Here is a 28000-nt window from a genome sequence, read left to right as displayed (position 1 = left end):
TGGAGCCACGCTCTGCCCGCCCGGGAAGGGCATGGCGCCCCGGCCGTGACGCGCCCGTGCCTGGAGGCTCCGAAGAACAGGTGAGGACCGGACGGCCGGGGCTCTGCCCCCGCAGGGGTTGGGCGCGGGGAGCCAGAGGGACAGGCAGGGCGAGGGCAGAGGTGCGCACAGACAGTCTCCAGGGGCAATTTCAGGTCGCAAAGGGGTCCGCTGCCACCCAGGAGAGCAGCGGGTAGAGTCTGGAGGCCGAGGGCGGCTGCTGGGAGCCGGACTGCCGGCGCCGGGACTCTCTCCTCCTTCGCGTATCCATCCCAGCCTCTTGAGCTCTCCAGCCGCCTCCCCTCTGTCCACCCGGTCCTCCAGCGCTGCCAACCGGCTTCCCAAGCGCAGCGTCCTGTCTGCTCTTGGACGCGGTGGGGAAGAACAGTGCGTGGCCGCCTCCCAAGTCCCGGCTCCAGTATCAAGTCTCCTCCCGCCCAGACTCCCCTGGAAGGGGCGGCGAACGCCCAGCCGGGGCTGCAGCGCGCAAGCTGGGGAAGCCATCACCGGGAGAGACGGGCTCGGTGGCCGGGTCACAGGCGGCGGGGGCTCGCAGGCAACACAAGCCGCGCTCTGGGACCCTGCCGAAGCCCCTGAGCCGCCGCCCGGCGCGGCCGAGCAGCAGCTGGAAGTCGGCCAGGGCGCAGAACCGCCCGCCCGCAGCGCCAGGTCGTCTGCCCCGGCGGGGAGGGTAGAGGGCGGCCTCGCGCCCTGGCGCCGCTTGCATCCAGGGTTCGCGGACCGTCCCGAGAGGGCGGGGGTTTGCAGGCACAGAGCGCCTTCCCCGGCCGGGTGTGCCCGGAGCTAGGGTTCCCTGGGGGGACGGGGTCTCCTGGGAGGACCACGGGGAGAGGGAGGAGGGAGCGCCAAGGCTGGGGACGCATAGAGGGCATAGGGCTCAGGGCTGGGCCTGAGATGCCCTGGAGGATACCCAGTAGGGCCCAGGGTAAACGCGCAGCCAGGGGCGGGGAAAGCCCGGCTGGGGCAAGCTAGGGGACTCCTCCCCGCAAGCTGTTGGAGCAAGTTCTTTCCAGCGCTGAGAGGTGGAGCGCCGACTTGGTTTTTGCAAAGCTCTCTGCACCGTCAGCACTTCGTGGGTAACTGAAAGGGGGAGACGCACAGGGGTTCAGGAAAATGCATACTTCCAGGTCTTTTAAAAGGTGGAAAAGCGACGGATTTTGGGTGCCCAACCCTGGTGGCTTAGTCGTTAAGAGCTACAGCTGCTAACCACAAGGGCGACAGTTCGAATCCATCAGGCACTCCTTGGAAACCCTATGGGGGCGGTTCTACTCTGCCCTCTAGGGTCGCTATGTTTCCTATGGCAACAAGTTCCCCTGGATGGGAGTCCCTGGGTGGGGCAAACAGTTAAGGAGCTCGGCTGCTAGCGGCAAGATTGGCGTTTCATAGTCCACCCAGAGTCAACTCAGAAGAAACGCCTGGCGATCTGCTTCTGAAAAATCAGCCATTGAAAACCCATGAAGCACAGTTCTACTCTGACACACATGGGGCCGCCATGAGCCAGAGTCACTAGGACAACTTCCCCCCAGCTGGGAAGGCTGGCTAGAGCAGAGGATAAACGGGGCCCTCAGTGGTGCTCTGTCGAGTGGTTTACCTTCCGCGTGTATGGCTATTTTTACGCACACGTCCTTTAAGAGAAGACAAAATACATGATGATGAAGGTACGGCCAATGGGCGAAAAATAAATTAACCTCTGACATTCCAGACCACGCAGCTGGTGTAAGCTAATTAAGAATGTCCAATATTTCTGTGACCTCACTGATTTTTTTTTTCTCTTTGCCTGAACATATCTTATGGAGCAATTCTTTTACTCTTTATTTATAGATTGTGCAGTGGCTCCCCCCACCCCCACCCCATCCACACATTTCCTCTGAGAAACCATGGCATTGAACCATCAAAACCCTTTGGCTGTTCCAAGAGAAGAATAAAGATGGTAAACAAACAACTCACTCAGAATGGATGGAGAAGCCTCTAGGGAGGGCTTCCTCAAGCCCTTTAAGGAGTTATAGCTAAACTTTGATGACTATCACTAAAGAAAGGAAACACTCCTGATAACAATGACTTTCCTGAGAAATATTTTTGATTCAAATATATTCAGTATATAATGACCCAGTCTTATCATTTGCAGGCAGAAATCTTAGCATTTATTATGGGATGAGCCTTATCTGCACAGTGGTTAAGCGCTCTCCTGCGAACCAAAAGGTCAATGGTTTGAACCCACCAGCCACTCCTGGGGAGAAAGATGTGGCAGCCTGCTTCCATAAGGATTATAGCCCTGGAAACCATAGGGCAGTTGTACTCTCTCCTGCAGGGTTTCTATGCATAGGAATTGACTTGATGGCAGTGGGTTTTTTTATATAATTAAAATTAAACCTCATGCAATCTCTTTCTATATGCATATATATAGTTTTAGTTATCTAGTGCTGCTATAACAGAAATACCGCAAATGGCTAGCTTTCACAAACAGAAATCTATTTTCCTAGAGGCTAGAAATCCAAATTCAGGGTGCTGGGTCTAGGGGAAGTCTTTCTTTCTGTTGGCTCTGAATGAAGGTCTTTGTTTCTTTGAGCTTCTGCTCTTGAGCAGTCTTCATGCAGCTTGCCATCTCTCTTCCCCCATTTCTGCCTCTCCTGATTGCTTGTCTAATTTCTTTTATATCTCCAAGGACACTAACTTAAGACACACTCTACACTAATCCTATTTTATTAACACAACAAAGACAACCCATTCTGAAATGGGATTATAATCACAGATACAGGGGTTAAGATTTACAAGACATATTTTTGGGGGACACAACCGAATCGATAATATTCGACCCTTTGGCACTCCAAAATTTGTGTCCTTCCCACATGCAAAACACATTCACCCCATCATATCATCCCAAAAGACTTAAATCAATTCCCAAAATCTCATCTTCTGAATCCTGTAAATCAAATATGGGTGAGACATTAGGTGTGTCACATCCTGGGGCAAAATTTTCTTTTATCTGTGAACCAGTGAAATCTAGAATACAAGTTATCTCTTTCCAAAGTACAATGGTGGAACAGGCATTTCCATTACAAATGGAAGAAATTGGAGGGAAAGAAGGGATAACAGACATCAAGCAAATCTAAAACCCAGCAGAACAATTTACATTAGCTCTCAAGGCTTGAAAATAACCCTCTCTGTTTTTTTTTTCTGGGTGGAGGCCTCCTCAATCCTGGGCTTCAGCTCTGCCTTCTAGGCCCACGGGGATGGCAACTCTGCTCTCTCAGCTTTGGGCAGCCCCATTTTCTAGCCAATCTAAGCAGTGACCTCACCCCCTTGGTCCCAGCAGTCCCCATTCTTCTGGCCCTTGGGCATGGTAGCCCTACTTCCTCAGTTTGGGCCATGGCACCATTCCCCTGGCATACCTTAATAGCAGCTCCAGCGCTGAGTTGGTGAAGATATGATTCTATTAAGCCTAAGAGGCTGTGGCCCCACCCTTTGAAATCCAGGAGACCGTGGTCCCACCCTTTGAAACCGATACAGCCCTGCTTCCTGTATTCCTTCCAACAGTTCTTCTGATCCCTGAGCTGCTCCGGGGATGGTTCTTTTCTTTTCTTAGAGGACAACAGATATAGCCCCTTTGGCCTGTTTCCTGTCTATATAACCCCAAGAGGCAGACAGTGTTCTCGCCTTTTGTTTTTTCTTCATTCCGGTCAGTCTAAGCTGATGAGTTTTCTGCTATAGTGGTTGGTTAGATTCATCAGTCACTGGCTTAATCTTCAACAAAAGATTGTGTAGCCATGTCCTTGGTGAACATCCTAGGACAAATGTCCTCAGTTTGTAGAGCAGAATTTTCCAAATCTTTAAGTTTTGTTTTCATTTTGCATAGTTCATTTTTAAGTCCGTCTCTTTCCTCTCCCATTTTACTACAAGTGGCAAGGAGAAATCATGCAGACTCTTTAAGATCTTGCTTAGAATTCTCCTCAGCGAGATATCCAAGTTCATCATTTACAAGTTCTACCTTCCACCAAACATTCAAAGGTAATTCAAACAAGTTCTTTGCCACTGCATAAAAAGCATCGCCCTTCCTCCAATCACACGTTCATCATTTTGTTTTAAAGCCTCACCAGAAGCACGTTTAATGTTAACATTTCTAGCAACTTTCTGTTGCTGACACCATATGTATTCTCTAAGATGATAGAGACTTTCTCTGTAGCTCTCCTCACTCCCTTCTGAGCCCTCACCTGAGTTGCCTTCGATGTCCATAATTCTGCCAACAAGTCTCTTCAAGGCAATCCAGGCTTTTACTATTAGGCACCTTAAAACTCTTCCAGCCTCTACCCATTACCCAATTCCAAAACCACTTCCATATTTTAGGCATCTGTTAGAGTAGCACCCCACTCTCAGTACAAAATGGCTTAGGCTAGGTTCCACAGAGGAGCAAAACCAGTGAAGCAGATATATGTAAATATATACAGAGAGAGATTTATTTCAAGGAAATGGCTCATGCCGTTGCGGAGGCTGGCAAGTCTCAGATTCATGGGTCTGGCATCAGGCTGGAGGCTTCTCCTCACTCACGTGGTTGCAGGGACTGACAAACCCCAAATCAGCAGGTCAGGCAGCAGGCTCCTGGTTCATGTCCCAAGAATGGGAGGTCAGAGGATGACAAGTTAGTTGCAGGATTGAGAGAGAGAGACCGAGCTTTGCCAGAGCATCCATATATATTGGAAGCAGGCCACACCCTTAAGGAAACTCCCTTTTCAACTGATTGGCTGCTCACATTAGATCACAAAATGGAGGACGATTACATCAGATCACAAAATGGAGGATGATTACACATCATACCTGCCAAGCCTCTGAGAATCATGGCCTAGCCAAGTTGAGACAGAACCTTGACCATCATAATGTTGTTGTCAAGTTGCTATTGAGTCAACTCTGATTCATGGTGACCCCGTGTGTGCAGAGTAGAACTGCTCCATAAGATTTTCAAGGGTGTGACCTTTCAGAGGTGGATCACTAGGCCTGTCTTCCGAAGCACCTCTGGGTGGATTAGAACCACTAACGTTTCAGCTAGTAATCAAGTGCTTAACTGTTTTGCCCAGGGACTTATGATATATCTATATATCTCTATATAGATATATAAAAATATATATATATGCACACACACACACGTGTGTCTTATTCCAAATCCACAGCTTCTAGAGAAAAACAGAGTGAACTATCCAAATAATAATATCGAAGTCGAGAATTAAGAATCTGTTCCATAGTTATGATTAATGGAAGAAGATAAAAAAATACGTTTCGTGTATCTTTACCCAAATATTTTAAGTGTCACTACAATGTATCATTTGGAGGCTTAGGAAGCTTGAAACCATACGTAATTTAAAGGCAGAATTACTAAGAACGAGTAACGCAACCTGGCAACAACCGCGTCTCCTTTCCTCGTTCCACTCCAGGTAGCCAGAGCAAGCGCACCGGACAAGATGCCCACGCGTGCGCGCTGGGGGGCGCTCTCCGTGGTGCTGATCCTACTCTGGGGACACTCGTGCACTGCCCAGGCCTGCCCTCATCCCTGCGCCTGCTACGTTCCTAGTGAGGTTCATTGCACGTTCCGCTCCCTGGCTTCCGTGCCCGCTGGGATTTCTAAACACGTGGAAAGAATCAATTTGGGGTTTGTATATATGGCATTCTCACTGAACAACTCCAGCATCTTTGTGTACATGTTTATTTGGTTTTGCATACACGTATGGAAACCCTGGTGGCATAGTGATTAAGAGCTACGGCTGCTAACCAAAAGGTCGGCAGTTCAAAGCCACCAGCCGCTCCTTGGAAACTATATAGGGCAGTTCTACCCTGTCCTGTAGGATCAGTATAAGTTGGAATCAACCTGACTGCAGTGGATTTTTTGTTTGTTTGTTTGTTTGTTTTAATGCAGATCAAAAGGATACCTGGTGGTGTAATGGTTAAGCACTCGGCTGCTAACCAAAAGGCTGGAGGTTCTAACCCACCCAGCAGCTCCACAGAAGAAAGACCTGGCAATCTGCTCCCATAAATAATACAGCCTAGGAAACCCTATGGGGCAGTTCTACTCTGTCACACCAGTTGCTATGAGTCAGAATGGACTCGATGGCACCTAACAACAACGACAGGGCAGATGACACACAGAGAAATATATGAGGATTATTTACATAGACTTCAGAAATGATTTAAGGATAATAAAAAGAAAATGTTCAATACTTATGACATTTTATAAGTGATCTAGATGATGATACTGTGACATTGAGGAAATAGAAGAATTCTGTCAGGTTCTGCCTTTTTAAATATTCATGTATTTTTTCAAAGAGAAAGAGATTACGGTCAGCATTTCAGATAGAATTTTATATCCTTCATTTCCTCTCGTACACATAACAATTTTATATATATAAATGCTGCTGTTGTTAGGTGCCATCGAGTCGATTTTGACTCTTGGTGACTCCAGGTGACAGAGTAGAACTGCCCCACGGGGTTTTCTAGGCGAACAGATCTCCAGGCCTTTCTTCCGTGGAGCTGCTGGGTGAGTTCAAACTGCTAACCTTTAGGTTAGCAGCCAAGTGCTTAACCATGGCACCACCAGGGCTCCTTACACAAATACGTGTTGCTATGAATTGCAGATACTAATAATTGCAGCCTTAATAGTGAATAATCGTTTGGACTTCATCAAAATACATGAGCTGTCTCCTAACTTTGAGAAAACAGCAAAATAATTTAGACTTTGATGAATACCCACTGTGAAGAAGTTTTAATAAAATGAAATGGCAAACTTAAGCCAATGAACAAATAATGGCAAATTATCTTTAGAGTATTTATTTCTCATGGAGTTGATCGCACCCCGTGACAACCCCACGTGTGTTAGAGTAGAGCTGTGCCCCATAGGGTTTTCCATGGCTGTGATCTTTTGGAAGGTCACCAGGTCTTCTTCCAGTGCATCTCTGGGTGGGCTTGAACCTCAAACCTTTCATTTACCAGCCAAGCCCCTAACTGTTTGCACTGTGCAGGGCCTCCGTTTAGAGTATAGAGTTTAAAAACAAATTCTTGCATCTGTTGAAGCCCAGTAGTAGAATAAGAGAGAACAGAAAGTTAAGACAATAAGATAAAAACTTCCCTAATCTAAGGCAATTGACCATTAAGTAGCTTTCTCGATAAAATCTTGGAAAGCCTTATGCTTGGAGAATCTGCAAATCCAGTAACAATGATGAAAACCCAGTGGGGAAAACAACTGAGTTTTGCCAGAAGGAATATTAACAGCTACACAGTTCCATTTTTACAATCTGACAATTTATTGGGAGACTTCACTTATTTCATGGGAGTAAGAGAAAAGGAAGAAGAGATAAATCCCACTTGAACCAGGGTAGGATGAGCTGATTGCACATGGGTTAAGCAGTCCGCTCTACCCGAAAAGTCAGTGGTTCGAACCCACTAGCTGCTCCACCGGAGAAAGATGTGGCAGTCTGCTTCCGTAAAGATGACAGCCTTGGAAACCCTATGGGGCAGTTCTGCTCTTTCCTACAGGGTTGCTAAGAGTCAGAATTGACTCGATGGCCATAGGTTTGATTTTTTTTTTTTTTTTCTGTTTGGGATGAGCTGAGCTGGTTTTTGTCAAGGGGGAAAAGCTGAGTTTTATCTACAATTTCTCTTCTTTCTTATACTTCCTGGCATGAAAAATGGTTCAGTCCAGTGATTGTTCCTTTCACGAGCCACATTTGAGTACATTGTTCAAAAAAAAGCCCCTGGGTGGTGCGAATAGTTAACGTGCTCGGCTGCTAATGGAAAGATTGGAAGTTCGAGTCCACTCTGAGGCACCTCAAAAGAAAAGTTCTGGCAACCCACTTCCTATAAATCAGCCATTGAAAACACTATGGAGTGCAGTTCTACTCTGACACACATAGGGCCACCAGGCGTCAGAGTCAACTCGACGGCAATTGGTTTTTGGTTTGTTTTTTCTTCAAAAAGAGAAGAGATGTAACACGTGCATGGATTGACCATTTTTCTCTGAAACCCAGCCCCTTGGTTGAGGACGTAGTCGGGGATCAGGGTACTGTCAGGAGTTATTAGAGTCTCCAAGAGAGATCTTGGGGGTGGCAGGTGGGGCAGAACTGTGCCCTGTCCACCATATGTGGTGTGTTGGGGGCAAGGGAGTCAGGTCGGATGTAGGGGAGAGAAAGATACAGTGTGTAGCCTTCCAAAAGAGGAGGTTAACTACATGATGAGTTTAGACTTGCAACATCAATAACTGTTTACATTTTCTTTTTCTTACATATGTTTCTTTGCACACATCTTCCAAGTGTTTTCTAAGTGGGAAACTTTACTAACCTCTAAATTACAGTACAGCTTCTGGGGGTTTCCTTTTAAATAACAAGCAGCAAAGACAACACCTACTGGTGTCTTAAAAACCCTTACCAGTAGCATAAAGCAGAGATACTGGCTTGCCCCCTTTTCTCCTGTTGCCAATGATATTTTGAGATGGTTTTGTGTGACATTAAAGGTAAAAGAAAATGACGTCAGGAATTCCTTTGTTGCCTCAACATACAGGACTCCTGTGTCCCTTAATTTGTAAAATGAATTAAATTGCCACTTTTTTCATCCTTGCTCTTTATAACATCATCACAGCCATGTCTCTGAAGCGGAGTCTCAGAGTAAACCATGGAGCTGGCATCACGAATTCTGATGGGAAATAAAAAAGCAAGATGAATATCGAATACAGATAAAATCTGAGGGCTGATTTGTCATTTAGCAATTTGGAGAGAATATGAAACTCTCAAGGAATGAAGTATTACTGGGAGAACTCTGATGTAACTTCGTGTTGCCACACAGCTGTCTCTGGGATTCTCAGCCAGCCTTTAAAGAGAGGTCTGCTGCTTCCCCTAGGACAGCCTCACAGCTGTTCCAGAAATTACTTGCCAAATGTTTTTTGAGTAAACAAAAATCGCCTATCTCATGGCAGATAACAACGATGGTGAGGATGGTGCAGGACCAGACAGTGTTTCGTTCTGTTGAGCATAGGGTGGCTATGGGTTGGAACTGACTCCATGGCACCTAACGACAGTGTCTGATGTACAGATTTTTTAAAGACATTTTTTTTTCTTGATTAAAAGAAATAGTTTTGATGACATCTTTCTGGAACTTTACAAATACCCATACTTGTCTTTCCCATGTTAAATATTGCTTTGCAACACTACCTGGTGTCTGTGTAGCAGTTTTACCCACATTGTCTGATAGAAACATCTCATTTAGTGTGTTAAGACGAGTCCCCGTGCCCTGACAGGGAACACAACAGAGAACCCCTGAGGGAGCAGGAGAGCAGTGGGGGGGGGGGGGAAGACCCCAAATTCTCATAAGTGCAGACTTAATGGTCTGACTGAGACTGGAAGGACCCCGGTGTTCATGGCCCCCAGACCTTCTGCTGGCCCAGGATAGGAACCATTCCCAAAGCCAACTCTTCAGACACGGATTGGACTGGACAACAGGATGGAGAGGGATGGTGGTGAGGAGTGAGCTTCTTGGATCAGGTGGACACTTAAGACTATGTTGGCATCTCCTCCCTGGAGGGGAGATGAGAGGGTAGAGGGGGAATGGACATGAAAAGAGAGAGTGGAGGGAGGGAGTGGGCTGTCTCATTAGAGGGAGAGCAATTGGGAGTGTGTAGCAAGGTGTATATAAGTTTTTGTGTGAGAGACTGACTTGATTTGTAAACTTTCACTTAAAGCACATTAAAAAAATTAAAAAAAAAAAAAAACCCAGTCACCATGGAGTCGACTCCGACTCATGGCAGCCCCATGTGTGTCAGAGTAAAACCGTGCTCCATTGGGTTTTCAGTGGCTGATTTTTTGGACGTAGATTGCCGGGCCTTTCTTCCACAGCACCTCCAGGTGGACTCAAACCACTAACTTCTCAGTTAGCAGCTGAGAGCAGTAACTGTTTGCACAGCCCAGGGAGTTGGTTATTTCCAATCAACAGGTGAGGAAGATAATTTGGGGAGGAGGCAAAGAGACCAGGAAGTTGGAGAAATGGGCTGATTCCAAGGTCATCTGAGTTTCTGGTCAGGTTCTGTTCCCTGAATCCAACCTGCTTTCCTGCAGCTCTTTGCTGAGTCTTAGGACAACACAAAGAGGATCGGTCCACATCCTGGGGTGCTGGAGGGAAGAAAATTCCTCCTTGACTTGACTCTCTAGGGCAGGGGTGATTCAGTGGTAGAATCCTTGCCTTCCATGAGGGAGACCTGGGTTCAGTTCCTGGTTGGTGCACTTCATAGGCAGCTACCACCCATCTGTCATGTTGCTATGATACTGAACAGGTTTCAGCGGAGCTTCCGGGCTAAGAGTAGGAAGAAAGGCCTGGCAACCTACTTCTGAAAATCAGTCAATAAAAACCCTATGGATCCCAATGATCCAATCTGTAGCCAGTCTTGCGGTTGGCACAGGACTAAAGCAACACGTGGTTTTCTTGTGCATGAGTTTGCCGTAAGTTGGGGCGAACTCCATGGCAACTCAGCCACCAGCAAGAGATTGGTTAGACTTCGTATGTAAGCTACGTGCCCTCTGTAAGGCAACGTGCAAAATTCTCCATTCAGTTTAAAATTGGTCGTCTAAGGATTAAGTTTGAGGGTTCCCATGCGCTACACTCAACATAAGGAGCCCCGGTGGTGCAACGGTTCATTGCTCAGCTGCTAGCCAAAAGGTTAATGATTCAAACCCACCCAGTGGTTTCGAGGAAGAAAGACCTGGAGATCTGCTCCCATATAGATTAGAGCCTAGAAAGCCTATGGGGCAGTTGTGCTGTGTCACACAGGGTTGCTGTGAGTCAGCATCCACTCGCTGGTACCCAATACCAACAGCATTCCCCAGAGAACAATGAGGAATGTCTAAACAGGTCAAGATTGCATCTTTACTAATGCTTGGGCAAAAATAAAAATATAATACTCTCCCCCCTAAATATGCAAAAAATGGAATGTTTACAAATAACTTTGACGATTAACCAGAAGTAGTGACGTGACCTTGGGAAATAAGCTTGACTATGTTGAGAGTCAAGGAGCCTTGGTGGCATGGTGGTTAACGTGCTCAGCTGCTAACTACAGGGTCAGGAGTTTGAATCCACCAGCCACTCCACAGGAGAAAGATGTGGCAGTCTGCTTCCATAAACATTTACAGCCTTGGAAACTTTATGGGACAGTTCTGCTCTGCCCTGTAGGGTCTCTATGAGTCAGAATCAACTCGATGGCAATTGTTTTTTTAATGTTGGCTGTCAACACTTTAACTTGGCTCCTTCAGTGCTCCGTAGTGTTCTCTTTCTCCTGTTATTACCCATTGCTGTCAAGTCAATTCCAACTCCTGGGGACCCCATAGGACAGAGCAGAACTGTCCTTTAGGCTTTCCAAGGCCGTAATCTTTACGGAAGGAGACTGCCATATCTTTCTCCCACAGAGCAGCTGCTGGGTTCAAGCTGCAGACCTTTTGGTTAACAGCTGAGTGCTTAACCACTGCACCACCAGGGCTCCTTTTGTTAAATGCACAACTATTTCCGCTGCTCCTGGTCGTCACTCATGGGGACCAGGTATCACTGATCCCTGCCACTTAGGAGCTGCATCTTCAACCAGGAGCCACGTGAACCAGCTTCATTAGAATTCTCAGTCCTGTTTATCAGCCTGAAACAACCTCTAATGAATGACATTAGCGTATCCTGAGGCAAAATCCCTAGCAAAGTGTCCTGAATTGAATGAAGGTTAATAAAACCATGTCAGCTTCCCCTTGACCAAGAACACAAGGGAATGAAGGTACCTTAGCCACGGTACCAACGTGGACTCAGAACAGCCATGTTGCTGACTTGCTTATGGCGGGGTTGGAGAGGCTGTTCCGTGTGGCATTTCTGGAAGTCCTTAAGTGGTGCAAATGATTAACAGTTGGTTCCACTGCTAACTAAATGATTGGAGGCTTGAGTCCACCCTGAGTCACCTCGGAAGAAAGGCCTGACAATTGGCTCCCAAAAAGATTTAAAAAAACAAAAAACCAAACCCGTGACTGTTGATTGTGACTCATAGCAACCCTTTAGGACAGTTTAGAACTGCCCCATAGGGTTTCCAAGGAGCGCCGGTGAATTTGAACTGCTGACCTTTTGGATAGCAGCTGAGCTCTTAAGCACTGTACCACCAGGGCTCCCCATAAAGATTACAGCCTGTGAAACCCTACGGGGCCATTCTGCTCTGTCACACGGGGTCACCATAAGTCGGAATTGATTCAACAGCACCCAACAACAAGGATTCTAATTCACTCCCTCCCTCTCTCTTTTAAGGTTTAATAGTATCCAGGCCGTATCAGAAACCTCATTCGCGGGACTGACGAAGTTGGAGCTGCTTATGGTACATGGAAACGAAATCCCAAGCATCCCTGATGGGGCGTTACGAGACCTCAGCTCTTTGCAGGTGAGCTGGGCTCTCCTGGTGTCCCTACTTGCAGCCTCTAAGACGGTAATAAAGAATGGAAACTATGCGCCACTCCCAGTGCCCAAGTAGGGGCCCTTGGTGGCACCGTGGTTAAGAGCTCAGCTTCTAACCAAAAGGTCGACAGTTCAAATCCACCAGCCACTCTTTGGAAACCCCGTGGGGCAGTTCTCCTCTGTCCTATCGGGTCGCTATGAGTCGGAATCAACTCGACTGGCAACGTGTTTTTGTTGATTTATTTGTTTTTAAATGCTTAGTTGAGGACAGCAGTGGTTCAGTGGTAGAATTCTCACCTTCCGTGCAGGAGACCCGGGTAGATCCAAGTTCGAATCTCAGCACCTCGTTCAAAACCACCACCCGTCTGTCAGTGCAGGTTTGCCATGTTGTTGTGATGCTGAACAAGGAGCCCCGGAGGGGCAACGGTTAAGCACTTGGCTACTAACTGGAAGGTTGGTAGTTCGAACCCAGCCAGCAGCTCTGAGGGAGAAAGACCTGGCAGTCTGCTTCCGTAAAGATTAGAAAAGCCTAGGAAACCCTATGGGGGCAGTTCTACTCTGTCGAATGGTGTCATTTTTGAATCAGAGCTGACTTGATAGCACAAAACAACAGTAACACGATGCTGAACAGGTTTCAGCATTACTTCCAGACTAAGACTAGGAAGAAAGGCCTGGCAATCTACAAAAATCAGGCAACGAAAACCAAATGGATGATTGCAATCTGATTTGCAGCCGATCGTGGGGATGGTACAGGAGTGGGCATGATCTCATTCCATTGTGTGTGGGGTCGCTATGAGTCGGGGCGGCCTGTGTGGCAGCTAGCAACAAGAAAGATGGATTTCTGAGGCACCTCTGGGTAGTCTTGAATCTCCAACGTTTTAGTTAGCAGCCGAGCCCATTAACCATTTGCGTCTTGGAAGAAAATTCCGGTGGTCTGCTTCTGAAAAATCAGCCATCGAAAGCCCCGTGGAGCACAGTTCTAGTCTGACACATGTGGAGTTGCCATGAGTCAGAATCAACTCAATGGCAACCCTTTTTTTTTTTTAAATGATCAATAAAGTTTACTTAAAAAAAAAAAACACAATAAAAACAAGCTTAGTGTCATGACTGTCATGCATTTTGAGCCAGTCTCTGTCCTCGACTGTGGCTTTCTTTCTCCGTAAGCACCATCATGACTTCCTTCTCTTTGTAGGTCTTCAAGTTCAGCTACAACAAGCTTCGTGTGATCACGGGACAGACCCTCCGGGGCCTCTCGAGCTTGGTGAGGCTGCACGTGGACCACAACAAGATTGAGTTCATCCACCCGCAAGCTTTCCACGGCTTGATGTCCCTGAGACTCCTTCATCTGGAAGGGAACCTTCTCCGGCAGCTGCATCCCGGCACCTTCTCCACGTTCTCCTTTCTGGACTATTTCCGGCTCTCCACCGTGAGGCACCTCTATTTAGCGGAGAACAAGATCAGCTCTCTTCCTACCGGGATGCTTCAGAACATGCCACTTCTGGAGAACCTCTACCTGCACGGGAACCCCTGGGCCTGTAGCTGCGAGATGAAGTGGTTTCTGGAATGGGAGGCGAGATCCAGAGGTAAGGAGAAAGGAGAGCAGAGGGAACAGGACGCCTGCTAGCAAAGGCTCTTACCTTTCTTTGAGATGTTGGAGCCCCAGGGCGGTGCAAACCGTGAATGCACTCGGCTGCAAACTGAAAGGTTGGGGCTCGACTCTGCTCATAGGCAGCTCGGAAGAAAGGCCTGGCAATCTACTTCCGAAAAACCAGCCACTGGAAGTCCTATGGAGCACAGTTCTACTCTGACACACACAGGTAGCCATGAGCTGGAGTCAAAAATGGCAACTGGTTTGGTTCTTGTTATAGAGATCCAAGTTTATTAGTGGTTACCAGGGGCAGGTGGAGAGAGGTCGTAAAGGGTTTTGAGCTTCTGTCAGGGGTGATGGAATAATTCGGAAGTGGATGGCGGTGATGGCTGTACAATACGATGAATGTAATTAATATCACTGCACCGTACACATATAAAGAAAGCTGAAATGGCCAAAGTTTTGTTATATATACTTGTAGCACAATTAAGAGAGTCCCTGGGTGGTGCACATGGTTAAGGGCTCGATTACTAGCAGAGATTGGCAGTTCAAGTCCACCCAGAGGTGCCTCGGAAGAAAAGCCTGGTGACTTGTTTCTGACAAATCAGCCACTGAAAACCCTGTAGAGCTCAGGTCTACTCTGACACACCTGGGGCTGCCGTGAGCCGGAGTCAATGCGATGGCTAATGGTTCTGGTGGTCCTGAGGTGCAGGGCGCCCCCTGGGAAAGGGAGCGGTGGACGTGCAGTGGATGGAGGGCCCGCTCTGGAGTCCTCTGTGTGTGTGTGCATGAGTTTGTGAGCATGTCTCTGTGTGCACGTGTGTGTGCATGCTCGTGTGTGCCTGTGTGTGCTATGTCTGTGTGCGTTTGTGTGTGTGTGTGTATGTCTCTACGTGTGTGTGCATATTTATGTGTAAATGTGTATAGTGTATGTGTGTGTGCTTGAGTGTGTCTGCGCGTGTATATGTGTACGTCTGCGTGTGTTTATGTCTGTGTATGTATGTTTATGTGTTATGTGTGAATTTGTGTGTGTTTGTGTGTTGTGTGTGTATGTTATGTGTGTGTATGTTTGTATGTCTGTGTGTGTCTCTGTGTATGTTTGAGCATTTTTGTGTATATGTGTGTAGTGTATGTGTATGTGTGTGTGCCTGTGTCTGTGTGTATATATGTGTGTGTCTGTGTGTGTTTATGTCTGTGCGTATGTGTCTATATGTGTGTATCTCTGTGTATATTTGGGTATGTTTGTGTATGTATGTTAAGAGATATCAGTGACACAAACATTTTTGCACTTTGGGGTATTTACTCTGAGAGTCCCACAGAAAACGGGGTGTGTGTGTATTTGGGTGTTTGTGTGTGCGTGTATATTTGTGTGTTTGAGTGTGTGTGTCGGGGAAGGTATATGGCATGACCATATTTGCATTTTGAGATGTTTACTGAGGGTCACATAGAAAATGGTGTGTGTGTGTATATTTGTGTGGGTGTGTGTATTTGTGTGTGTTTCTGTGTGTTGGGGGAGGCGTGTGGCATGACCCTATCTGTGTTTTGAGGCATGGACTCTGAGAGTCACAAGAAAACAATGTGTGTATTTGTATATGTGTGTGTGCTTGTATGTCTGTGTGTGCTGGGGGAGGTATGTGATGATCATGTTTGCATTTTGAGGTGTGTACTCTGAGGGTCACAGTGAAAACTGTGTGTGTGTGTGTGTAATTGTGTTTGTATGTATATTTGTGTGTGTGTGTGTGTATGTGTTGCTGGGGGAGGTGTGAGATGTGACCACGTTTGCATTTTGAGGCATAGACTCTGAGGGTCACATAGGAAACAGTGTGTGCGTGTGGAGGGGAGAAGAAAAGTAAACATGGCAACACCAGTCAAGAGGCCACGTAGACTCCGAGTCCAGCCGATGGCTGTCTGACTGACATTCACAGAGAAGAGGAAAGAAGTGGGTAGACTCAAAGAGGACCGACATGGGGGACTCCTGGTCTTCCAGCTTTCCCAGCTGGGGAAACGGTAGCCCCGTGTATAGACACAGAGGAGGTGTGCAGAGACTGGGCTGGGGGCAGAGCGAGAACATGGTTGCTGTGTTCACCTCAGCATTGGGAGCTTCCGTGGCATCTACCTGGAGATGTGAGGCTGGCTGCTGGGTGAGGACCCAGAGGTGCATTGGGGCTGGAGAAGCACAGGTCGGCATCATGTTGCTGTAACAGAAATACTACCAGGGGGTGGCTTTAACAAGCAGAAATTAATTTTCTCACAGTTTAGGAGGCTGGAAGTCTGAATTCAGGGTGCCGGCTCTAGGCGAAGGCTCTCTCTGTCTGCTGTAATAAAAAAAAAAAAAAATTTTTTTTTTTTTTTTTTTTTTAGAAGGTCCTTATTTCTTCTGTTCCTCAGACAGCTTTGTGTGGCTTGGCATCTGTCTTTCATTTCTCCACCCTTCCTTAATCTGCTTCTTTTATATCTCGAAAGAGGTGGACTCAAGACACACCCTATACCAATACTGCCTGGTTAACTTCACAAACAAAACCCATTCCCAGATGGGATTATAACCACAGGTATCCCATTGCCACTGGGTTGAGTCCAACTCATAGCGACCCTATAAGGCAGCACAGAACTGCCCCCCATGGGGTTTCCAAGGCTGTAATCTTTATAGAAGCAGACTGCCATATCTTCCTCTCATGAAGTGGCTGGTGGGTTTGAACTGCTGACCTTTCAGTTAGCAGCCGAGAGCTTTAACCACTGTGCCACCGGGGCTCCTTTTAATCACAAGTATAGAGGTAAGGTGATTACATGACATTGCATTGCATTACATTATCGGAAGTGATTACATTACATACATTAGGGAGGGTGATTACATTATGTTATATTACATTATGGAATGTGAGCACATACATTACATACATTATGGAAGAGCAACTAGGCTAGTATTTGGCCAAACCCCTGAGAATCATAGACTAGCCAAGTAGACACACGAAAGTAACCATCACACTGTGTTTTTGTCATTTTAGGAATCCTAAAATGTAAAAAGGACAAAGCCTACGAGGGCGGTCAGCTGTGCGCCGTGTGCTCCAGTCCCAAGAAGTTGCACAAACAAGAGATTCACAAGCTCAAGGACATCGCTTGCTCGAAGCCGCTCATCGAGTCTCCTCTGAGGCAGAACCGGAGCGGGAGCAGCGAGGAGGAGCAGGGACAAGAGGAGGAAGACGGCGATGACCAGCTTTCCCTGGACAGCTTCCACCTCCCCACATGGAATGTCTCCTTGAACATGACGGACGAGCATGGAAATACGGTGGATTTGGTCTGCAGCATCAAGAAACCCACAGATGTGTACAAAATCCTCTTGAACCAGACGGATCCTCTTGAGATTGAAGTCAACGCGACGGTCGCCTTAGATTTTGAGTGTCCCATGACCAGGGAGAACTACGAGAAGCTGTGGAAACTGATAGCGTATTATAGCGAGGTCCCGCTGAAGCTGCACCGAGCAGTCAAGCTCAGCAAAGACCCCGGCGTCCACTATGAGTACAGACAGGATGCTGACGACGACGCGCTCTACTACACAGGCGTCAAAGCCCACATCCTTGCGGAGCCAGGTTGGGTCATGCAGCCATCCGTGGACATCCAACTGAACCGGCGCCAGAGCACTGCTAGAAAGGTGCTGCTCTCCTATTACACGTGGTTTTCGCAAACGATGTCCGCCAAGGATGTGAGGCGGACGCGGAGCAGAAGCTGGGTGATGGTCGAGACGAGCGAAGCCATGCAAAGGGCTCAGACGGTCCTGGAAGGAAGCTCCTTCCAGCTGGGCTGCAATGTGAGGGCTTCTGAGAGTCCTGCCATCTTCTGGGTGTTGCCAGATGGCTCTGTCCTGAAAGCCCCCATGGAGGACTCAGAGAGCAGGTTCTCTGTCCTCAGTGGTGGTCAGCTGAGGATCAAGTCAGCAGAGTACTCGGACTCGGGATTGTACCATTGTGTAGCTCAGGTGACAGATGAAATGGACCGGATAGTGTACAGGGTTGCTGTGCAGACGCTGGTCACTCAGCCACCTGGAGGACACACAGTGACCATCACCAAGAGCCCTGGGGAGCCAGTGGTATTGCCCTGCAGTGCCCTGGCAATTCCCGAAGCCCAGCTGAGCTGGGTTCTTCCAAGCAAAAGGATAATGAGCCATCTGGCTAACACATCCCATGCATACATGCTGGGTAATGGAACACTCTCCATCCCAAAGGTTCAAGCCAGCGACGGTGGCTACTACAGATGTGTGGCTGTCAACCTGCAAGGGGCAGACCACTTCACTGTGGGGGTCACCGTGAATAAGAAAGGACCCAGCAGGACCTCAAAAAGAGGCAGACGCCCAGGCTCGAAGACCCTTTCCAGAATAAGAGGAGATGTCATAGAGGATGAAGGGGGCTCAGGCATTGGAAGTGAAGACAAGACTCCAAGGAGGGTCCTACATCCAATGGACCAAGAGGTGTTTATCAAAACGAAGGACGAAGCCAGTGTTGGAGGTAAAAAGACTAAGAAAGGCCGACGAAAATGGAAACTCTGGAAGAATCCTGAAAAGGAACCAGAGACGAACGTTGCGGAAGGTCGCCGAGCGTTTGAGTCCAGGAGAAGGATCAATGTGGCAAACAAACAGATTAATCCTGAGCGCTGGGCAGATATCTTAGCCAGAGTCCGTGGGAGGAATCTCCCCAAGGGCACAGAAGTCACCCAGGTCATACAAACCACGACTCCTCCATCAGTGGGCGTAGAGGTCTCCCCTCTTTCTCCTGCTGTTCCTCCACCCTCGGTATCTCCTGAACAGACAACAACCAGTGCAGAGGACTCCTCAGCAGATACTTCCATATTCAATGAGGAGGAGGAGGTTTTGAATACCATTTCTTCAGCCAGGATTGCACTAGAACACGACCGCGATGGGGGCGTTCTTGCTGAACCCACGGTAACAAGCACGCAGCTGGAAGATGTTCTCGATCAGGAGATTTCTGAGAAGACAGAAGACTCGGCTCCCACCGAAGCTGACTCTTCAGTCCCTACACAGATGTCTTTGCCTCATGAATCCTCTTCCCCTCTGCAGATCCTGGACACGTCCTATGAAGAGCCTACCTATGAAGAGGTAGCAACAGAGGGCTGGTCCACAGTACCAAGCATTGCATCTGTGCCCCCACCCACGTCCAAAGTGGATGAGCTGCCATTGGATGCCATCTCTTTGGCGGAGGCTGAGACGGAAACATATCTTTACCCAGATCCGAAGACTGATTCTCAACCAGCTGAGGATAAGATGGAAGATCTGACCTCCACAGGCTTCACTCCAACCCCTACCTGGTGGGCTGTGGACCCCAGGACATCTGAGCCGTTAGGGGAACCAGATGTACCAGCACAAACAAATCTACAAGGACAAACAGATGGCATGAAGCCTATGCAAGGGGGCTTAGGCACTCAAGGCAACTCACTGATGAAAAAAGACGTGGTGGAGAGCTCTCAGATACCTGGGGAAGGGAACGTCCTGGAGAGAGACCCCACAGGCTCCAGACGTCCCGAGAGTGAGGAGCTACGAGGGATGGGCAGCCTTGCTCCATTTACGCTGCCCAGAGAAAGCACACCTGATACTCTACTTGCCAGGGACAGCATTACAGTATCAATGATGACGTTAGAACCAAAGACCGCTTCACCAACCGAGCTGACCACTCACCCTTTTCGAAAAAAGCCCAACGGGAGGAAAAAGTTACGACCTCACAGGTTCCGCCACCGGCACAAGCAAACTCCGCCGACAACGTCTGCCCCCACGGAGACTTTTTCTACCCGACCCACTCAGGTGCCAGAGATGAAGGTTCCAAGCAAAGTGGAGGGTTTGCTTGTCTTGACATCTGAGGTTGATAACCTAGTTGGTATCACCAAACAGTTAGAAATGGGGAAACCTGCAGAACCAGTGACCAAGGGAACCCCAAGAAGGAAACACTCAAAGAAACAAAACAAACATCGGTATACCACGTCCACCGTGAGCTCAACGGACTCTTTGCCCAAGACCATCTATCTCCCACAAAATAAACATAAATACGTGACTACTCCCAGCTCTGAAACTCTACTTTTATCTGCAACCATTTCTCTGAAAACCGGGGACCCAAGTGAGACAAGGAGAGCAGAAGATGATATGACAACCACCTCAAAAGTACGTCTGTCTCTCAGTAAAGTCCAAGAGGCTACCACAGTCACATATAAGTCCGCATCAGATAGGAAGGAAATTAAGAAGCATTACGATGTCACAAACATCCATGACCATGAAACTAGCACTCCAGCCCCCACTGAGTCAGGAATTAACATCGCATCACCTTCTGGCTCGGTGGTCTCCCCTGTGGAAGGATTTATGGAAGAATCTTACCTGTTAGCGTTTCCAGGAACTCCAGGCTGGACTTCTCCCACGACAGCCCAGCCTCAGAGGGTGGAGACAGGCAGACCTCCTAGCAGTGCTTGGGAAACCCGGACAGACCCACCCCTTTGGAAAGAGTTGGAAAACACATATTTTCCTTCTGAGTTTTCACCTTCTGCGGCAATCTCTACACTCTCTCAGCAGGGGGAAGACGCTGCTTCTGCTACCGTCTCAAGCGTGAGACTAGAGTCACCCTCAAGCCAGGCAGAAACCACCACTCGTGGTCAGGATCAGCAAAAACCCACCCTAGCGACTACCCATCCTGAAATTAGACCACAAGATCACGCCTCTACACCTGGCTCCCTGAAGGAACCAGCATTCCCATTCCCACCCACAATGTCAATGCCTTTAGTACAAACCACCACTAAGTTCACACCTCTTAGTACAACAACATCTCAAACACAAACAGAGTCCAAAGAAAATGTTTTGCTTAATTATGGGGGTGTCTCAGAAACCGAAGCACCCCAATTGAACAATGAGGGAACGCGGTATATATTGAAGCCAAAGGAGGTATCCACTCCCTCTTCCAAGCAGGATAACGTGAACTTCTCTCCAAAGCAGGAGTTCGTAAAGGAGGTGTTTGATGGTAAGACCTCAAGCACTCTACCTCAAGGTCCAGACATTCACCACCATGATGGAAGAGCACAGATTTACCACCAACCAGGTATGGTTCCCACCAAATTTACACCACCAAGAGGGACAGGGAGGCCACCACCTATGGCCACTCAAAGCTCCTTTAGATACTTGGTGACGTTCCAGCCGCCTCGTCAGGTGACCAGCAAACCAGAAATAAGAGTGTATCCTTCACAGGATTTTCCAGAGAGCAAGCCCTTTGTGACTCCAAAATTAACCACCACGACAACTCCCCTTCCACTTCACAGACCCAAACCCAGCACTCCCAGGAAATTTGATGACCGTGGAACCAACCAGTTCAATGCCAACCCCAAAGTATTTGGGAGCAACAACATCCCTGATCAAAGAAGCCCCGCTGGAAAGCCACCGAGCTCAAGACTTCCTCATCATTCCAATGGCAGGTTCCCATTCTTCTTTAACAGGACTTTTGTGTTCCCACAGTTAGGATCCACCCTGAAGCCTCAGACACCCACCACTCCTGCCTCAGTGACAAGAGAGAGAAAAGTCAACCCAGATTCCTACAACAGGATACTTTCCCAGAGCGTCAACCACATGGATTTTGGTCCTCCTGCACCTCCTTTGTTGCACCCTCCCCGGGCCACCGTGCCACCCTCAACTAATGCACACAATATCCCCCCAGTCCATTCCACCCAGAGCTCCATCCCTTTCACTATGTCTTCTGGCCAGCCTTCCAGAAACTTTCATCAGAGCAGCTCCAAACTCTTCTCCATTGGAGGACTGCCTGCATCCAAATTCTGGACGCTTGGGGAAAAACCCCAAATCATCACCAAATCCCCACAATCCGTATTTGTCACTGCGGAGACAGATGCTGTATTTCCATGTGAGGCAACAGGGAAACCCACGCCTTTCGTTACCTGGACAAAGGTGTCCACAGGTAGGGTGTTTACACATCTGCATTTTAACCAGGGCTGGTGTAGCAGAAGTTTACGAGAGTCTGCAACTCCAGGTACCATTAGGGAGCCTTGGAGAAAGGATGGGTTGACGGGTTGAGAGAAGAAGTCTGAGAACTTGGATCCAAGAACATTTCCTTTACAGGGAAATGGAAGAGGGAGATAGATTGGATGCTGGATTTTAATGGGGCTGTGGAATCATGGAATAGGTCTTTTGGATAAGGCATAACCTAGAATTTGGGATAGTCCTTAAAGGGACCTTTTGCCTTCTCCAAGTGTGACCCAGTACTAAATCCTTCAAACCACCCACTGTAGGGATGGTGTGGGATGGGGGAGTCTGCAAACTCAACCTCGTCCTTCTACTGTTGTTGTTAAATGCTTTCCAGTCAGCCTTGACTCATGGCAACCCCGTGCACAACAGAACAAAACGCTGCCCGGTCCTGAGCCATCACTGTGATTGTTTGCAGATCCGACCATTGTGGTCCATAAAGTTTTCACTGGTTGATTTTCAGAAGCTGATCACCAGGCCTTTCTTCCTAGTCTGTCTTAGTCTGGAAGCTCCACTGAACCTGTTCAGTATCCTAGCAACACGCAAGCCTCCACTGACAGACAGGTGGTGGCTGTGCGTGAGATGCACCGGTCGGGAATCAAACCTGGGTCTCTCACACGCAAGGTGAGAATTCTATCACTGAACCACCACTGACCTGGAGGACACTGCGTCTCTGCTGCTGTCAAGTCAATGCTGACTCATAGTGACTCTATAGGACAGAGTAGAACTGCCCCATAGGGTTTCCAAGGCTGTAGTCTTTATAGAAGCAGACCGTCACATCTTTCTCCCCTGGAGTGGCTGGTGGGTTTGAACGGCTGACCTTTTGGTTAGCAGCCTAGCGCTTAACCACTGTGCCACCAGGGCTCCTTGGACACTGAGTAGCAGCCCTAACTTAGGAAGTGTCTGTAACTGAAGGATCCCATCCAAGGTGGAGAACATTGTCACAGGAAAAACAGTGCCTTGCCTGGGGGTGTAATCACTGTGGGGGCAGGGTCTGGAGGGGAGATCTCCAAGGATCCCAAAACCCCATCCAAGGGCAGGTCTTTGGTCTTGGAAAAGGTTATTAGCAAATGAAGGCAGAGAAGCTTGTCAGAATGAAAGCAAATGGCCCTTGGATAAAGTCTAGACCTTCTCCCTTGGGAGAGGAGAAGACCCTAAGACTCGGTGTCTCCAGGGCCTGGGTAATGGGGTGGGAAACATGGACAACTGGGAGAAATGGGCACACAGCCCCCAGCTGTTGGGCAGTATGCCAGACGCCATCTAGAAGCATCACTTAGCGCTCAACCTGACCACACAGGGGAGAGAATGACCCACTAAAGCTACCTCTTCCCTGATGGCTCAGGAGCCTGGAGGGGCAGGGGGACTGTGGCTGCATGCCCTCGGGTCTGTGCAGCTGGCCCAGAGCTCAGGAAGACACAGCAGCAGAAACAAGGCTGGGTTGAATGGGTGGTAAGTGTGTCTCCAGTAACTGCAGTGACAGAGGTGACCACCTTGGGGGACCTAGGGCTCAGGCCAGCTTCTGAAGTCTGTCTTCAAGCCATGCCAGCTGCTGTGGGCATCAACGTGGCATAAGAGTCGATGGAGGGGGTCAAACTAGGCTTACCGTCCTACATATTGGGGGCATGGGCAGGTCTTTGCCTTTGTTGTTTTGGACATTGCATTAGTCACGATTCTCCAGAGAGAGAGAGCAAATAGAATGAGGGGGTAGGTAGGCAGACAGATTTAGAGATAGATAGAAAATAGATTTGGAGATAGATATAGAGATAGGTACGTGATAGACAGACAGACAGACATATGGTAGATAGATATAGATAAACAGACACAGTAGACTGATAGATGACAGAAAGACAGAGATAATAGATGATAGAGAAGATAATAGATTTAGAGAGAAATTCAGACATAGATAATAGGCAGACAGAAAGACAGACATATGATGGATGAATGGATGGATGGATGGATGGATGGATGGATGGATGGATGGATGGATGGATGGATGGATGGGTAGATAGGACAGATGACAGAGAAGATAAAAATATGAATACATGGATGAAGGTATATAAAACAAACAAAACCAAACCCGTTGCCATCAAGTCAATTCTGACTCACGGTGACCCTATAGGACAGAGTAGAACTTCCCCATAGGGATTCCAAGGAGGGCCTGGTGGATTTGAACTGCTGACTTTTGGTTAGCAGTCATAGCTCTCCATATATAAACACATGTTTATATACATGTTTTTGTTGTTAGTTGCTATCAAGTCAGCTCTGAATTGTTACCACTTCAAATAGCTTCCACTGCTCGCCTGTCAGTTTGTCATACCGTGGGGGCTTGAAGCTCTGCCACTGGTATGTCAAATACCAGCAGGATCACCCAAGGTGGACAGGTTTCTGCAGAGCTTCCAGACTGAGACGGACTGGGAAGAAAGGCCTGGCAATGTACCTCTGAAAATCAACCAGTGGAAACCCAATGTATGTGTATATACATACATATATATCTACATATAGAGAGAGAGAGAGAGATTTATTTTAAGGACTTGCCCCTCGCAGGCCAGCAGGCAGAAAACAGCACAAGTTACTGCTGAAGTCTTGAGTGTAAAATTGGTAGGTCAGACACTGGGCTGAAATTCAGGCAAGAGTTGACGATGAAGGCGTGAGCTGAATTCTCCCTTCTCCGAAAAACCTCAATTCTGCTTTTAAGGCCTTCAATTGATTGGGTCAGGCCCACCCACGTTATCAAGGATAGTCTCCCTTACTTAATGTTAATCGCATCTACAAAATACCTTCACAGCAACATCTAGACCCCTGTTTGACCAAACAGCACCACAGACATAAAGGGAGCAATCCAACCAACTAATTGCTGATGTGAGTCCCCGACAAGTGGATTCTGAATCAAGGCGCCCCCATGTGTGTGTGCAGAGTACAAGTGCCCCATAGCATTTTCAAGGCTGTGACTTTTCAGAAGCAGATCACCAAGCCTGTCTTCCGAGGTGCTGCTGGGTGCGTTTGAACTGCCAACTTTCCGCTAGTACTTGAGCTGAGCGCCTAACCATTTGACCCCCAGGGACTCCAGTCAGGTAATTGTTGTGTGCCCTCAAGTCGATTCCAGTTTACAGCAACCTTACACTGCAGAGTGGGACTGGCCCATGGGATTTCCAGTGCGGAAACCCTGGTGGTGTAGTGGTTAAGTGCTACAGCTGCTAACCAAAGGGTCAGCAGTTCAAATCCGCCAGGCGCTCCTTGGAAACCCTGTGGGGCAGTTCTACTCTGTCCTATAGGGTTGGAATTGATTCGAGGGCACTGGGGTTTTCGGAATCTTTATGGGAGCAGATTGCCAGGTCTTTCTCCCATGGAGTTACTGGGTAGGTTCGAGCTGCCAACCTTTTGTTAGCGGCTGAATGCTTTAACCATTGCACCACCACGACTCCTTAATCAGGTAGTCATACTAACCTGGGTTCATTTATATGGAACCTGATTTTATGTACTGCTCACCCCAGGGGCTCTCATGACTCCCAGCACGCGGACACAGCGGTTTGAAGTCCTGAACAATGGCACCCTCGTGATCCGGAAGGTCCAGGTGCAGGACCACGGCCAGTACCTGTGTACTGCCAAGAATTTGCACGGTGTGGACACCATGCCGGTCCTGCTCACGGTGACCACGCAGCAGCCCCAGATCCTTGCCTCGCACTACCAGGACGTCACCGTCTACCTCGGAGACACCATCGCCATGGAGTGCCTGGCCAAGGGCACCCCCGTACCCCAAATCTCCTGGATCTTCCCCGACAGGAGGGTGTGGCACACTGTGTCCCCCGTGGAGGGCAGGGTCACGCTGCATGAGAACCGCACCCTGTCCATCAAGGAGGCCTCTTTCTCTGACAGAGGCGTCTACAAGTGCGTGGCCAGCAATGCTGCGGGCGCCGACAGCCTGGCCATCCGCCTACACGTGGCGGCCCTGCCCCCGGTCATCCACCAGGAGAAGCAGGAGAACATCTCTCTGCCCCCCGGACTTAGCATCCACATCCACTGCACCGCCAAGGCCGCACCACTGCCCAGCGTGCGCTGGGTGCTGGGCGACGGTACCCAGGTGCGCCCTTCACAGTTCATCCGCGGGAACCTCTTTGTCTTCCCCAACGGCACGCTCTACATCCGGAACCTATCGCCCAAGGACAGCGGGCGTTACGAGTGCGTAGCCGCCAACCTGGTGGGCTCGGCGCGCAGGACAGTGCAGCTGACGGTGCAGCGCACCGCCGCGAACGCGCGCATCACCGGCACGTCCCCGCGGAGGACCGACGTGCGGTACGGCGGGACCCTGCGCCTTGACTGCAGCGCTTCGGGGGACCCCTGGCCGCGCACCCAGTGGAGGCTGCCGTCCCAGCGGATGGTAGATGCGCTGTTCAGGTAGGGGCTCCCCCTCTGGCTGCACCCGCTGCGGGCTCCTGCGCTCCTTGCTCCTGGGATGCGGGAGACAGCCCTGGGGCACCTTTCTTTGTGGTCAGGCGGCCCCGGACGGCTACAAATGCAAAGATTCTTGCATGCCTTGTGCCTTGAATGCGGCAGAAACCCCGGGCGCCTTTCCAACTAGTCAGGTGGCTTCCAGCTTGCTGTAAATGCGTGGGGTCTGCGCTCCTCCGCTCCTTGGGTGGTGGAGACACCCCTGGGGCAACTTTCCATGTGGTCAGGCCAAAAAAGGCAGCCTCCTGAGCCAAAATGAGTAGGCACAGAGTTTGCCTCGTATGTGCCAGACTGTGGAGGCCCTGGGTGGTGCAAACGTTAAGGTGTGTGGGCTAGTTACTGAGGGTTGGAGGTTCAAGTCTGCCCAGAGGCACTACCCAGGGACTCCAAATTCAATTATAGGTAGACCAAGATCTATGGCACAGTTCTAAAAATACTATTAGTAAAACACAGTGTTTAGGGAATTTTTAATAAAAATACCATTTTTAAACAAAATTTTTAACAAAAATACCTGGCTGCACAGTGGTTAACCTCTTGGCTGCTAACTGAAAAGTTGGCGATTCAAATCTACCCAGCTGCTCTGTGGAGGAAAAGATGTGGCTGTCTGCTTCCGTAAAAATTAGGAAACCCTATGGGGCAGTTGTACTCTGTCCTATAGGGTCACTATGAGTGGAAATGGACTGGATGGCACCTAACAACAACCTAAAAACTGGGAATATTTAGGGATTAAAATACAAGGGCCCCATAATGCTGCCATTAAGATTGACGTGTAATGGATAGTTTTGATGCAGACACTTTGGAACTCTCAGCCTCCCAAATCTTTTCACCGAGTTATCCAAGACGTGGAAACCCTGGTGGCTTAGTGGTTAAGTGCTATGGCTGCTAACCAAGGAGTCGGCAGTTCGAATCTGCCAGACGTTCCTTGGAAACTTTATTGTACAGTTCTACCCTGTGACTATGAGTCGATGACAGTGTGTTTTTTGGTTTATCCAAGATGTTAGTCCCGACTTGCTCAAGGACACAACAGTGTTTATAACCACATCGCCTACGTACTGAAGAACCTTTCCATCCTTCTTTTCCTGTTGCCCCTTTTAACCAAACATCTTTCATAAATATTAACTCCGAGAGGCCTGGGTTAATGTCCAATTTTTTTTTTTTTTGAAATGGTGGTCTGTATATATGTAACAAAATATTTGCCATCTGAACATATCTTGCATGTAGAATTTCGTGACGTAGTTAAGGTCATCATGTTGGGCAACCATCGCCCCTCTCGGTTTCCAAATTTTTTCCATCATTAGGTCCATCTTTTATCATTTCAGATGGAACGACGGAACACCAGCATCAAGGTTTTCACTGGTCCGTGTCATTTAGCTTTTTCGTAACAGATTCTGTGGTGGAAGGTGCCAGCCAAGTTCTGGAGAATCCAATTCTAGCACTGAACCTCTGGGCATGATCACTGTTACACAATG

At 48.5% G+C, this 28000-nt stretch overlaps 1 protein-coding gene across 2 annotated transcripts in view; it reads left to right on the top strand.

The window, feature by feature from the left end:
- Positions 1–7: 7 nt before the first annotated feature.
- The window catches only part of LOC100663203 (matrix-remodeling-associated protein 5), a 33022-nt gene continuing 5029 nt past the window's right edge, over positions 8–28000 (top strand). Inside the window, exons 1-6 of one of the 2 annotated variants that reach the window (XM_010602099.3) lie at positions 8–80; positions 5481–5695; positions 12346–12475; positions 13682–14072; positions 17080–22020; positions 25577–26477. In XM_010602099.3, the coding sequence (XP_010600401.2) occupies positions 5508–5695; positions 12346–12475; positions 13682–14072; positions 17080–22020; positions 25577–26477 (6551 nt within the window). In that variant the 5' untranslated portion in view covers positions 8–80; positions 5481–5507. Of the gene's footprint in view, positions 81–1907; positions 1991–5480; positions 5696–12345; positions 12476–13681; positions 14073–17079; positions 22021–25576; positions 26478–28000 lie in introns of those variants that run through there. The other variant, XM_064277903.1, reaches the window with a different exon arrangement.

The sequence above is a fragment of the Loxodonta africana genome, chromosome X (genome assembly GCF_030014295.1).
Source record: "Loxodonta africana isolate mLoxAfr1 chromosome X, mLoxAfr1.hap2, whole genome shotgun sequence".
NCBI classification, from domain to species: Eukaryota; Metazoa; Chordata; class Mammalia; order Proboscidea; family Elephantidae; genus Loxodonta; species Loxodonta africana.
This window is presented reverse-complemented; position numbering and strand designations above follow the sequence as displayed.